This window comes from Siniperca chuatsi, linkage group LG22, assembly GCF_020085105.1.
Source record: "Siniperca chuatsi isolate FFG_IHB_CAS linkage group LG22, ASM2008510v1, whole genome shotgun sequence".
Classification (NCBI taxonomy): Eukaryota; Metazoa; Chordata; class Actinopteri; order Centrarchiformes; family Sinipercidae; genus Siniperca; species Siniperca chuatsi.
In genome coordinates this window covers 11662126-11676980 of record NC_058063.1, presented here as the reverse complement: position 1 = coordinate 11676980, position 14855 = coordinate 11662126, and the positions used below count along the sequence as shown (strand labels likewise).

Below are 14855 nucleotides of genomic sequence, written 5' to 3'. Positions count from 1 at the left end.
TACAATCTACCTCTTCTGTCTCCACAGTGAGACAGTGGCCAATGATATGACATTAGCGCTCTTCATGTGAAATACCCTTGACACTGTTGCCCTCTCCTTGCTGTTCCAGCCATTTCCCCTAATCCCCTGTACAACTTTAAAAACGGTCTGCTCCACCCCTCATCCCAGGTGTATTGATCTTTCTCTCCACCCAACGATTGCCACCACATATTCCTGTAGTGTGTGTAGCTCTTGTGTGTGTGTGTGTGTGTGTGTGGAATGTACTTCCTCTTAGAAGACCACACAATGGAGTGGTAATAATGTCACCAGATTGTACCTAAGGTAATGGATGGGCCTCACTGTTACATGCAGGGCTCGGGGCATAAGTGCTGGCCTTGGGAAATGTCTGAGTGCTAAGAGTTAAGGGCAGGAAATATCAGTGATGGAGACGTAACAAAACGCATTAAGAGACATGTACAAAGCCTAATAAGGATGTGCATAAGGACAGGGATGGTGGAAATAGAATTTATGGGTCTGTAGAGAAACAAATGTAAAATTAAGATAATGGTGAAAGGCTTGGGACACTAACCTGCGGCCCACAGACTGGACTATCTGCACATTTGCCTCATCTATGGATGTTTTCATGTGAAATCAATACAATCATGTTGATTAGTCTACACTAAAAAACATCTTTAGCTTAGTGCACCAAAATATATGGGGCATATATGTGGGTTTATTAAGACAAGAAGCTTCCTGGTAAGCAAAACAAATGAATATAATATTAAAGGAATAGGATATAGGGCATATAGACTTATTTGTTTTCTTGTCGAGAGTTACTTGATAAGATTGATACCACTCTTATGTCTGTACACTAAATGTGAAGCTAGAGCGAGCAGCTGGTTAGCTAAGCTTAGCATAAAGACTGGAATTGGGGGGAAGCAGCTAGCCTGGCTCTGTCCGAAGGTAACAAAAATCCACCTACCAGCACCTCTACAGCACTCTGACTGAGACATTATATCTTGTTTGTTTAATCTATCGCAACCAAAGTGTAAAAACATGCCAGGCTAGCTTGTTTCCCTAGCTTGTTTTCAGTCTTTATCCTAAGCTAAGCTAATTGGCTTCCAGCTGTAACCTTATACCTAATGAACTGATTTGATATCAATCTTCTCATCTAACTCGGCAAGAGCGCGAATAAGTGTAAATACCAAAATGTTGACATATTCCTTTCATAATAATGACATTGTGGAGTTTATATGGGGTTCCAGTAGTACGCCATACTTTTTCATGAATTGTGTTCTTCTTTGTGTATCTCCTATAGAGTCCTTCTTTGTGGCAGCAATAAATGATAAAGAAGAATATGCATTCTTTCCTTTTCTTGAAAAACATGAATAATTTTCTTTGTATTACCAATATACATGTTCATATGCTATTTATATATACAGTATAAATAACAGAACACCTCAGTGGGAGACAGGGGTTTCTTTCATCTCAAATCAAGGAGGTTCAAAGATTTATTTATTTTTTTTATTCTACTTTTGGTGTAACATACTCAATGGTAAAAGAAGGACCCTTACCTGCTCTTCAGATGCTGGATGCTCCCGAAACACTTGAAGCGACCGTTTACCATGATGGCCATGCGTGTGCACAGTGCTTCACACTCCTCCATACTATTGAAAGAAGGGGGGGGGTGTATATAATATATTATATTATAATGGTGGTATTTGAGGGATTCTCATTCAACTACTAAAATGTGTTGTCTTCAAGGCTAGAACATTGATCACAGATGATTTTTATAAAGGGTAGAACTCAATCAATTTTAGACTGTGTCAACTAGCATTATTTTGTCGATAAAGATCTCTTCTGATTTACTAAAACTTTTCTTCTCATTTACAGTTAAAGTTTAGGCTAGAGCATTTTTACATGTCTACTTTGACACCTTAAATGGACGACAAATTTGGTAATTAGAGGGAGAGGAAAGGACCATCTGTAGTTCTTATTATCTCATTTTTTCTCTTTCGGTGTTGGGCTGGAGCAGGAGTCATTTGTAGTTGAGGCAAAACCTGTGAAGCCTTTCTGAGGAATGGTGCAATTAGGATTATGACTTTGTAAAACCTGGTGAATCTGCCACTTAACAAAACACAACCACCTGGTCATGCTATGGACGATTGGATGCAGCTCAGCCACATTGCCTGGGACAACAACAAATGCTTTTATTTCTCCATGAAGGCAACACATGTAATGAGGATAATATATTTCAAATGAAACAGCAGCACAGATTATTCATGTGCACTGCCAGGAGCGCAAAAGATTAAAAAAACCCAGGCAATTTGGGAAATGGTGAAATGAATAGGCATGTGAATTGTTAAATGTTCCATACTGACTTGGGCCATCAAGTTTTAAGTTGCACAAAAAATTAGGCATTTAATTTTTTTTCCCTCAGTCAAAACCATGTCCAAAATTGGCCAACACTAAAGAAGACAAAGTTGGCAAAACTAACTTTGCTCTGGGAAGTCTTGGATAATGAAAAGACTCCAGCACTGATATTGACAGTTTCTCTTTTCATGGAGAAAAAAAAGCGCCAGTCAGTCAATAAGCCCTCATGCTTCATGAAAGCTTTATAGCAGGCAGTGTGTTTCTGGCAGCCAATATTAACTGCCACCCAGGAAACAATACCTTTCAACTAAAGTGTAACTACAATCAATTATAATTACAATATTTACGGCTCACATTCTTATTTACGGACAATTTGGTTGATCTGCTTTCCCTGGTGAAGAGTCAAAATATTTTGGCTTCATCTTAGAGGATGAAGTGTAAATCCGTCAGAGAAAATCAATAGAAGAGTGATATTGCACCTGTGTGATGTGAGAATGACTGAGCGTCCCTCTTTGATGATACTCAGGATGCAGTCCCACAGAAAGCGCCGGGCTTTGGGGTCCATCCCAGTGGTTGGCTCATCCTGCAATAAAAGTAACCTCTTTAAAACAGTTTCCATTATATTCCACCTCAGCACATCATTTAAGAAATTTGATGTCAAGGTATATTTACAGCAAAAATCTACTTTTAACAGATAATTTAATTATATGTGTGAATAGACATACAGATGGGTGACAAATAAAAGGAAACACCTGGATAAATGAGTGGAGAAACCTAATGAGCAGCAATAAACAACATAAAGCATTTTTCACATCTCAACTCAATTGAACAACTATGGATTTTTGGACTAACGTGTAAGACAGCTCTCTTCAACACCATCATCAAAACACCAAAAAGAGGAATATTTTTTGGAAGAATGGTGTTCCATCCGTCTAGTAAAGGCCCAGATCCCTTTAATATGCCACCCATATGTGTATGTGAAAACACACATAAGCAAAGGAGGGGCAGAATAGTAAGGCAAAAACAGGCGACATATAAAAATACAGATAAACATAGGTAAGGTAAACATAAGTCTGGGTGAATTCTGAGTATACCCATTTCCACATAATGGAGACACATACTGAAGCACTCTCCAACATAGCACAACACACACACACAGTCTCAGTGGCTTGCTGTTTCTTTTTCCTCAGGGCTAGTCTGTCCATGCATGATTAGAGAGTGACAGTACTCAGTCCATTGGCTGGTTTCGTTCCAGGCCTGGGTCTCCCTCACTAGCAGAATCCTACAAATCCCAAGGGGTATTTCCATCACCGTGCCCAATGTGTCCCTGTGCAAACCCTACGTGGCACTGCCTCGAGGCCGCCTGGGCTAGCACAAAATACTGAAACTGACACAGACACTGACAACACATTATCCCACTGTCTCAAAGTGAAGGCTAGCCTGGCTCAGGTGAGTAAATAAGAAGGTTTGGAATAGTGCAGCTCGATACGCTAAGCACTAAGCCAGAAAACAGAAATGGTTGGAAATATTATTCTGTAAATGTAATTTATTATGGATTACTCATTACCTGACTGATTACTCATTTAATTGTTATTAGCAGCACAATCTGATGGATTGCTTTAAATCATGCAAAGTAATGCATTTATTACAGGCAAATTAAAGAGCATAAACTGATATTAAACATTTTTTTATATAACATTATTACTGCTTTATTGCTGTGGTGGGTGGGACATGGGATTATGAGTAAAATTTGCAATAATCTTAATGAAAATGTACACTTTGGCGAGCCCCTTTTGGGAGCCCCCAGTGTGATTTAAGGTCATTAAAGTTTGTCCCTAATAATAACGCGGGCACAACTTCCTAATGCACATTAAAGCCGCTTAATTGAAAGCATGTGATGCAGTGTATTCTGAGTCAAGCCTACATTAATCTTCCATCAGTGAGAAAATGCTTTTGCTCAGTTTTAAATCCTGATGAATATGAGTTTAATACAGTCCTGTGTGCTCTATGCTTTTCTAAAATAATCTCTTTCTTGAAGAAAAAAAACCAAATTAAAACATGACCAGTGAGTGACCCCTGAAAAATACACCTTTCTTATCCACATGTAATGTACTTGTAATCCTTTGGGAAATTCAGTAAGGATTTGCTAGATTGATCCCAATCTTGTTTTTTTCTACTCATTGTTTTTGAAAGCATATGTTACCCCAAATTCCTATAGTCTATCATCCTCTTACTGCAGTCGACTCTCTGTGTACTTATAAAGAAAAAAAGAACTGATCTGCTGTAATCCAAACATCTGCACAGCATCAATATTGATTTAAAGTATTACACTCTTAAGTCTTAATAAAACAGCAGAGTATCACATTTTCACCATGTACACATGAGGCTGTACACATCCATAAAGATATATCTCACCAGAAAAATCACAGGAGGACAACCGATCAGGGCTATTGCTGTAGAAAGTTTGCGTTTGTTCCCACCGCTGTAGGTTCCTGCTGACTTGGTGGAATATTTGACCAGCCCCAACTTCTGGATCCCCCACTCGGCCACCTTTTGAAGAGAGAAATCAAAGTGACCAAACCCACTATGGTGTCAAGAAGAGTTTTCACAAAAGCCCCACCATCAGACTCATGATGAATGATATTTTGGCTTGGATCTCCAATGTATTTATGCTGTGTGGTTTTCAAGGACAAGACATGACAGCTGGCATCGCTGTAAGACCTTAATCACAGGCTACTGAGGTACTTTTACCGTTCTCCTTGCTATTTCAACGTCTCGTCAAATACCAGCAATCACAAACATTGCCAAAGTGCACAATATCACCACGTCTCAAAGAACATGTTTAGGTGTCACAATAAAATGCAGGCTGTGGAACCTACACAGTGCATTTCTTGAACATACATGTGGACATTTCTGTTTACCAATTATGTAAATATGACTACACAAGGGCTCAATTTGGTTCGAGAATTGCCACCACAAAAGGCATATGACAATGGGCCACAGTCAAATTAAGAGTTATGCGAGCAGCGCAGAACTGGGTCCCTTTGCACTGCAGCTAAGACATCAAAGCCCTGGCGCCGGGTCTGAGACCTATGGTGGCCGCCAGCCTCTTCCTCTTTTGATCTTACTGTTGTAGAAGCGGGCGGTGCGAGAGGAGTGCAGGGAGACCGCACAGGGCCGGCCACACCACTGGGCACGGTGAATAATGTAGAGCCATAACCCACAGCTGCTGCTTTTCTACCACCGGCCATTTTTCATTATGTATGGCTTCTCCCATTGAGGTTATCTATCACTTCGACATGCACCTCAGCTTGCCCTACATGCATTCTAGTTGAAAAGTATTTTGATGGTAAAAATAAAATAAAAACACTCTGAAAGGAAATAAACATTTCTTGTAGAGGTACATTTGAGGTTTGTCACATGTTTTGATATTTCGATTACAAAAGCTTCACAACTAATCTACATTGGCTGTTTATGTTAAAGATATAGGGCTTCACAACATCAACCATGAGTAAAATAGTTAACTCAGTTTTTAAATGAAAGGATGTAATGGTTACCATGGTGACCTCTTTTTCTGGTACCCCTCGTAACCTGGCGTAAAACTCCAGATGCTCTCGTCCATTCAGCAGGTCATCAATAGCATCAAACTGGGGACAATAGCCCATGTTCTGGTGCACGTTTCTCATTTCTGTTCGTATGCTGGGGAAAAGAACATATTAGAGCTTTGACAATGGATGTCATTAATGTTTGAGATCGCAGATCTAAAGATTGTATTAAACGTCTTAGCAAGACAGAGAATATTATATCAAATATATAAATAATATGAGAACAGTCAGAAGGCCATTTATGTTGCCTATTGTATTTCAAAGAGAAATAAGATTCAAATTGATTTACTTGAAAAGAATCATCAAATATTTACAGTACCTTGATAAGAAAGAGGAAAATCAGAGCTGAGAGAGTCAAGGCCTATGTTTCTCTTTGAAACTCTTCCAAACTAACATAGAGCAGCAGAGTGCTTCATTTCACATTATGTACTTGTAGTCTCAAGTAAGTGTCCCCCGAAACAAAAAACTAAAAAATCTGGCTCTGCAATCTTTTCTAGGCATGCGGTTCAAAGCTTACCAACATGCACCTTCTAGAGGCAAGTAAAATAATGGCAGCAGCAGTTCTGGATGCAAACATGTCCTTTTCGCAATCTACAACATTAATACTTTCATCACCTGCAGGCAACAAATGTTACAGCTGATTTTCTTTCTTCTTTTTATAGCTGCTTTGTTGTTTTTTAAAGATAATATTGGACCCATTTTCCCCCCTCAAATGTTATTTTCCAGGAGCAATGGTCAGGCTGAGGGAGGCTAAATGTGATTTTATTTGTCTAGAGGCTGCTGGATCTCAACAAGAACATAGTGAACTGGAAGCTTTACTGATCTAATGTTAGATCAGTATTATCTGTTTGGCTAACATTCTGTATGCTATTAGCATGTATACTTTTAGCCTAACAGCTTATAACATAGCCAAAAGCATACATGTTTTTATTCTCTGAATGCTTCAGAGAATAAATTCAGTTCAATTTTGAAATGTTCGGTGGCAACGATGTGGCTTTGATACCATTCTGTGATGAATGGTCTATTTAAGGAATAGTTTGAAATTTTGCGAAATACGCTTATTCACTTTCTTGCCAAGCGTTAGATGCTTAGCTTAGACTAAGAAGCAGGTGGAAATAGCAAGCCTGGCTCTGTCCAAAGATAAAAAAATAAAAAAAATCAGTCTACCAGCACCTTTAAAGCTCAAAAATTGACACGTTATATGTTATATATATGTTTAATCCATACAAAAACAAAAGTGTGAAAATGACAAGTTGTGGCTTTATGAGTGGTTATGTGCTGTATTGTTAGTGAGATTTAGAGGTGCTGGTGGGTTGGATTCTTTTTACCTTTGGCTAGCTTTGTTGTTTTTCCCCACTTCCAGTAAGACTGGAAGTGGGGAAAGCTACTTCCAGTAAGCTAATCGCCAGCTGGCTGTGGCTTCATATTTTGCGTAGAGACATGACACTGGTATCGATCTTCTCCTCTAACTTAGATGCAAATAAGCGTATTTCCCAAAATACTGAACTATTCCTTTAAGAAAAACAATTATGGCAAATTGGTGGGTGTAGCTGATAGGGCACTACACACACAAAAAATATCATTAAACACAATCACAACTAAGGCCACTGCTAATGTCTTCCACAACAAGAGACTGACCAATAAGCCACTAATGGCTGTTAGCAGGCTAGCTTTTGCAAGCTATTCCTTGTGAGTGTTGTGAGTGCACAATCTCAGATAAGAGAAACAACTGTCAGGAGAGCCAGAACTTCCATTTAAGAGATGCTGCTTCATCTCTTCTGACAATCATTTTTCTTGCCAATGCACAGAAAGTGTAATGAGCTGAAAACAGAAGTGTGGGCGTACTCACGTCTGTTTTTCTCTCTTTTCAGTTTTTGTTTCCCTTAAAGGTCTCTGGGATTTTTCTTTGATCTCTGTTACCGACATTAATCAACATTAACACTGCGGTGTTAGGCCTTGCTCTATTCAGCTCTCTTTCTTTGTTGAACACAAAGTCAATTACCAGATGTATAAATGAACACCTATAGCAACCGCTGTGACGCAAAACCAACTGCAGCTTGCATTCAACCATGCTCGGATGTGCTGCCTTGTTGTTTGTTCCTAAAAATAAGGAAGAGCAGGCCTTCCTTCGCTCAAGTGCTTGAGTCTCATATTGCTGGTGTCAAGGTTTTTTTTGGGCATGTACAAAGATTTCTCATGACTGATTCTGTAAGGTAGAGACAAAAAACAAGGTACAGGGCGAGGATGTGAAAAGGAATGAAATATGTGCAAGATGTGCAAGAGGCAGGAAGAAAGCGAGAGCAGAGTCTTCAGCATTTCTGAGAATATCACAGTGAGAAGACATGAGAGAACCAAAGTTGAAAAGGCAGAGACGGCAGAATGTATACGAGATATCGAAACTACATAGACAAAAAAAAACAAAAATGGAGAGCAAGAGAGATAGAGAAATGGAAAGCTGTGTTACACATAACAAGAGAAGCTGAGAAAGGGTGTGAGCTATAAAAAAACCCCACCTCAGCTCGATCCCCATCTGAGCAGCCATCATGGGGGGCTAATTATGATGAGTTACTTGGTGCACTAGTGGGAGTTAGCGCCTCACCTGTATCCATTTAGGAAGGCCTCTCCACTGGAGACTGGGATGTCTCCTGTCAGCATCTTGAACGTGGTGGTTTTCCCAGCCCCGTTGATTCCCAGCAAGCCGAAACACTGATGGAGACAATGGGGAGGCCTCCATTAGGAAAACAGTGTTTTGTAGATACAAGCCTCATTGGAAAACAAACAGGAGACAATGGTGCTAGATGACATTTCAAATATTCTGTATGTAGATGAGTTTTCTTTTGAATAAATGCGATCCATTAACTCCCTTTATGAAGTTTATCTATAGACGGTGTAAATATTTCTTCACTGCATACTATTGAAACTACAGTTTATAGAGTATGCATGACTGGTTCAGTGTTTAGCAAAATAAGAAATTGATATATTTCGGTACACAAACAAAACAACAAACACTAAATCAACACGGCAGGCACACAGGAACAAATACTGTAAAAACCCAAGCATTCCCAACAGCATTTCTTCCTGCCTGTGTAAATTTCTACAACAAACACTACCCTTTCTCTGTCTTTTCTCCCTGATGCTGCTGATTTTGCTTCCCTCTGGAGGGCATGCGGCAGGAAGTTGTCTCTGCGGAGCCCAGCGGTCATGTGACCCGCCTTAGGTGCTCTGGCTCCAGCATAAATATTTGATTTCTGTCATTCATTGATCCCTGCTTGTTTGTGACCTGTGCTTGTGAATGCATAGAAGAGGGCTAAGCTTGATGTAAATAATGCATGGAAATGCAGTGTGTGATCAGCAGAGCCCCGTGAATGACAATATTCCACTGGCATTTACATTGGGCTTTGTGTAAACAGTGGCAGAGAGGATGGATACCACCGGAAAGCCCACCGAACACGAATGCCTGTCAGCATTTGAGATTATTTTTAAATCAAGCTTCCAGCAGTACAGTGTGTGTGTGTGTGTGTGTGTGAGAGAAAGTGTGTGTATGGGTATGTGTAATGTATACACTGACAGTACATCAATTTTACACAAAGGTTCCTTTGTCAAAAATTGTGTAAAAGTTGACTTTGTTGTATTTGGTTTATTAGTTTTCCACCGCTAATTTACGAGTGTATTGTGTATGTAAACATCACTGGGTCCTCATGCCTTCGCTTCACAGACTCTGTTGCTCTAGCAATGCTCTTCTACTAGCCTGCTTGTGTGTTTTTAGCACACACATGCTTGGCAGTAGCACAATGGCAGAAAACAAGCCCGATAAGGAGATTAGTGTTCCTCCTAACACCTTCTCTAAGCGGCGTTTGGAATATATTTTGATTCGACTCAGTAAAAGACAAGACAGAGCCAAACACCAATTTAAATCTTCAAGAAATAATTGTAAAATGTAAACCAAAGCCCAGAAAGAGAATCTCTGCTCATTGCTCCCTGCTCTCATGTTTCATTATTTTGTAAATATTATCATTAATATTCAAATTTTTGTTGAATGTGTATAATTTAGTCAATTCATATCAAATTTTAGCTTCACAGGCATCACAGAATGAAATCATTTCTCCCATATAGTTCATTTTAAAAAGTAATCAAAAGTGTAAATGCAAGGAAGTCCTCTAACATGGACAAAAGCAAACAGACTATAGGCTTGAAAAGGTGCTTGTGTGATTCAGCAGCATTTGGCTCACCTCTGCGGCAGGCACGCCCACACATAGCCTGTCCACAGCAGGGGTGCTCTTCCGAGGGTATACCTGCAGGGAGCAGACAATAAAATGAATCAACCAGCCAGCCAGAGAAAGAGGGAGAGAAGGCAGGAGGCAGGGAAGGGTGGGGAGCAGACAGAGAGAAAGATAGCATGAGAAAATATGGAGCAATAGACCAGAGCAGCAGGGAAGAGCAGAGATGGAAGAAGCAAGTGGAAAAAGGAGGGAGAGAGAAAGTCAAAGAAAACAAATCTTAACAAAGAGGGAACATTTGCATTTAGAGCCAGCCAGATGGGAAAAGGTATTAAAAAAAGTTAGACACTTGAAGAGGACATGAACATTAGTATTTCTGACTGCAGTGACAGTATTCATGAGGAAAACTGTCTCGACTTTGAGTACCACTTCAGAACCCTCAATAACCTTCAAGACACTCACAAGTCACCCAATATTTTATGTATGGACATCAAGTTTCAGCGCAGCTGCATTTAGTGGTCTCAACATACAGTGAAATGAAAAGCATGGTGTACTTTAAGATCTATTAAACATGGTATAAGTATATAATGAGTCAAAAAATCTATAGCCACATCAGGGATTGTGTATGGATGTGATGCTCATTGCACACTAGAAAACCAAATTGTTGGATGGATGAAAAGTACAGAGACAACTTGCCACTTCTTACCAGTAGCGGCTCTCAGGCTCAGCTGTGCTTTGAGCTGAATGCTAACGTAATGTTAGCATGCCTACTGTTAGCATGGTAAAATTGCACGTTACTGTCGAATTAACAATTTTTTGGCCACTTATTTGGAAGTGAAATATGCTCTGAACACAACATTAACATATTATTAATGAGTGCTGGGATGTGTTATCAAACAGTTGCCTATATAAACATCCAGCAGACATAGGGCAACATTAGCATTTATTTGGAGTCCAATATTCACTCTCCTAAACAAATAAAAATACAAAAGAGGCTGATGAGACTGGGTTAGTTTAAGAAATATCCTGTTATAAACTCAAGTGTTGTACAAGGTCAAATTTTGACTTGTTGCTGTTGCTACATGAAAAGTTTTGGAATCACCCAAGTCATAAAGATACAGTGTCTGGTGAATGTGAATATCTATACCAAATTTCATGGCAATGAAGCCATCCCTAAAGCTCCTACCATGGCGAAAAAAGAAAATTACACCCCATGAGATGCAGAATCCAATTTCTATGGACAAAGAAGAGAATGAAACTTCTCACATTCTGATTGTGAGTCAGTATCCTGCTAAGATCATGTAGCGACACTGGAAATGAGAAGGTGGTGGTTGATGTTTTTCACATCTCACTTGAAAACTTTCCATGCTGCATCCACATCCTCCCCCGCTGACCAGCCTCATCCATGCACACTTGCTTTCAAGTCTGCATTGTCAGAAAATCTCACTCGAGGAGGAAAAGAAACCCCCACTTGAAGCAAACATGATTTGTTACAATAAAAAAAAACCCAAAATACAGCAGGCGAACATTCGACAAAATGAGGTATTTAGTGCATGAGGTGTTTTTCCACATCCAAGACTATGTTAGAGTTTGATATGTTTTCAAAGTAGTTTGAAAGCAGCGCTGTCTTGCTCTAGCAGGAAAAGACAAGACAAGGCCTTTGTTGTTGTTGCTGAGTGTGACAGTTGAGACATTTAGCATTCAAAATCAAGGACAGCACTGTGCCCCTTTGCGTTATGAAAAAGTGACTACTGGTGGCTGTTTTTTTTCAGTTTTTAAAAGTTAAAAACACAGTTCTCAATGAGTGCTCTGTGTGTTTACGTGCCTGTATGTGCATGTCAGAGACTGAAACATTCATTAAAACAGAAAAGTGACAGCGTACTTTTCTCAGTATGAACGATACATTTCCTGTATAGAATCTCTACCAACCAAATATCCACCATTATAAAGAGTCACCTGTCCCAGCTGCAGTCAGAATGCTACCAGGCAAATGTAAATATAGAACTGCCACTTCAAGTCTGACAAACAATGACATTGCATTTATTTCACAGTTGGCATATCAAAAACCATTTGGAGTTGCATAGATCTGCCATTCTTTCAGTGTCATCTGGCAGCTGCAGTGAGTACTTATCAACCTGGATTACACATACTACTTTTTAGTGATAGTTTGCAGTGCTAAACATCAAAGAAGCATATACATGTAAGGGGGAAGGCAATTAAAGGATAATTCCCCTCTGACTCGGGCGCCACAGCAGCTGTCATGATAAGCAGGCCGACGTCTAATCAGATGAGACAGTTGAGAGAATGTGATGGCGGCAGTTATGCAAACCTAAATATAGATTTAGGTTGGAAAATTGCAAGCTTCAAACACTGAATGCTATAGCTCAGGTAGTAAACTATGACACTGACACTGCTTTATTAAAAAGACTCGCCAATATATGGTCCATTCATTCCACAAATGGCTCACAGCATCGGTTCCTGCCCTTTTTCGTCTGATGTACCCTCACAGCTCCAAATGGTTTCATTTTAACTGATTATAAAATTGGACATTATTTAACACTGGTAATTGTATAAAAGTGGATATTGTTATAGTATATTTTCATCCAACACATTTTGATACTTGAATTGTCTATGTTTTAGCTGGGACTCTTTATTTCAATAACTTTGGCCAAGTTTGTACTCGTACTACTGGCAGAGTGGCAGAGGCCTTTCAACCATTTATCCATTACTTTTAACAATTTATTTTAACCTCTCTGTTCACTGGCTAACTCTTTTTAACACACTCCTAATTGAAGCACATGGTCTTAAGTTGGTAAAACTGATTCAGATTGAGGGTGTAACCTGTGCAGTCGGCATATTGTAGTGCAGTATTTTGTTGGTTCTTATGACAATTAAGACAGCATACTAAAGATCAGCCTCATATCAATTTGTAATTCTTTGTGTGTTTCCCCCCTACATTCAAATATGAGGATATACTGTATATCTTTTTGTTTTTACCAAATCATGTAATTTCTACTTTTTAAAATTAACTGAGCCATTCCACAATCTTTCTAAGAACCTCTGGCAACTGCAGAAGTACCCCTGGATGGGATTCATTGTCCAAATGGATTTCTAATATTTTGATAAGGGAATGAAATGAAGAAATACAAAAGAATACAAATTACATTGTGAAAAAGTAAAAACCACAAATGAAATAAAAAAAGAATCACTGATAAAATATAATTTATGGATAAAAAGTGAGAAAAAAGCCACGGTTGTAGCCAAGGTTTTACAAGGCTGTACACTTTTTTTGTACCAAAAGATATATATAAATATTTTGGTAGACAAAGGCAGCCTGTCTGTAACCATACACAGTGCTCTTGTCAAACGAGTCTCAGCTGAACCACTGCCCAGAGTGCATATTATCACATGAGCATACTTGTAGTATGCCAAGGTGCCACTCATCACTCATTAGTCCCCTAAATTCAAACAGCTGTCACAAGGTTCTTTAAAACTTTCTCTGTCAACTTGGTGAGTGACTAGAAGGTTAAACTGACAGCACTGGGCCTGGAAAATGCTCACAGATGGACACACTTCCATTACAGTCTCCATCGATTACAGTGCCCATGCTAACGCAACAGCTAAGTGGAGGCTAGCAGGTGGGGCGCATAGCAAAATGCTCCTGTTTAGAGCTGCAGGAAAAGGTAGGGGAGGAGCAGGAATTTGACACATGATTGATGGCCTGTCGATCGCTTCAGAGGCATGCTTAGATTTATGACAGGGTTCAGCCTGTGGAGCATGGCAACCGAAGCAATGCGCTCATTGATCAATTTGTTATCTACACCCCAAATGGATGGGGCACAGCTGTGGTGGGAGTCAATGAGGGCAGTGCAGGAAGAATCCTGATGCCTTCTGCCACTGCACGGCTGTTTCTGTGTGTTGATGGGCCACTGTGCCTCATCTCAGATGTGTATGAACAATGGTTGGTTGTCATCAGCAGACAACCTGAATCAAATCTAATCTAATATCTTAAAATTTAAACAATATTAAAGCTGTATGCGTTTTCACATGTTTATAGTGCATTAAAAAAGTTATCTCTACAAGTTTAAGCAGAAAAAGGAATATTCCTCTCCACACCTTTTCACCTTGCGAGATGATTTGTAATACATTACCCATCCAGCTGTTTTACCCAGCGCTTGTTCGGTAATTACCCTATGGAGTGTGGCGCACGTCTGTGTCCGTGAGCAATGAGTGAAAGATTAAGTATAGTGAGACTGAGAAGACCAAGGGAGTAAAGGAGGGAAGAAGGGTGGTAAGAAGGCTGTTAGACCGTCCAGCTGTCAGCAGTGGAGCTGCAAAGCAGGCTGCCGTGGTGACACTTCCTGCTGCCGCGCCGCCCGCAGGGAGGGAACATCTGCCGATGGATGAAGTGTTAATCTCGGTAGTGTTTAGGCATGCACCATCACAGCACACTCGACTTCACCTACTGCAAAGGAGGGAAGGGCCAGAGCTGTATAGGAGTGCAGACCTTTACACCCCTAAAAATGCAATCTTCCTTGGGTTCTCATGCCCACTTGTGATGTTTGTGAATGTTCACAGCTGCAAACTAGTAACCTGTCATTCCTACTTGCCTTGCGAACTGAATAATGCAGGTGCAAGTGGAGGAAAAAAACTTTGAAAACTCCTCCCACCGACACACATG

The 14855-nt window shown here is 39.9% G+C and overlaps 1 protein-coding gene across 5 annotated transcripts in view; it reads right to left on the bottom strand.

The window, feature by feature from the left end:
• The window catches only part of LOC122870371 (phospholipid-transporting ATPase ABCA1-like), a 165570-nt gene that overhangs the window by 16410 nt on the left and 134305 nt on the right, over positions 1-14855 (bottom strand). For all 5 annotated transcript variants that reach the window (XM_044184497.1, XM_044184496.1, XM_044184495.1 and 2 more), the window contains 6 exons: positions 10187-10249; positions 8557-8663; positions 5910-6051; positions 4768-4902; positions 2832-2935; positions 1554-1646 (listed from right to left, as the gene is read on the bottom strand). In XM_044184497.1, the coding sequence (XP_044040432.1) occupies positions 1554-1646; positions 2832-2935; positions 4768-4902; positions 5910-6051; positions 8557-8663; positions 10187-10249 (644 nt within the window). The remainder of the gene's footprint in view (positions 1-1553; positions 1647-2831; positions 2936-4767; positions 4903-5909; positions 6052-8556; positions 8664-10186; positions 10250-14855) is intronic.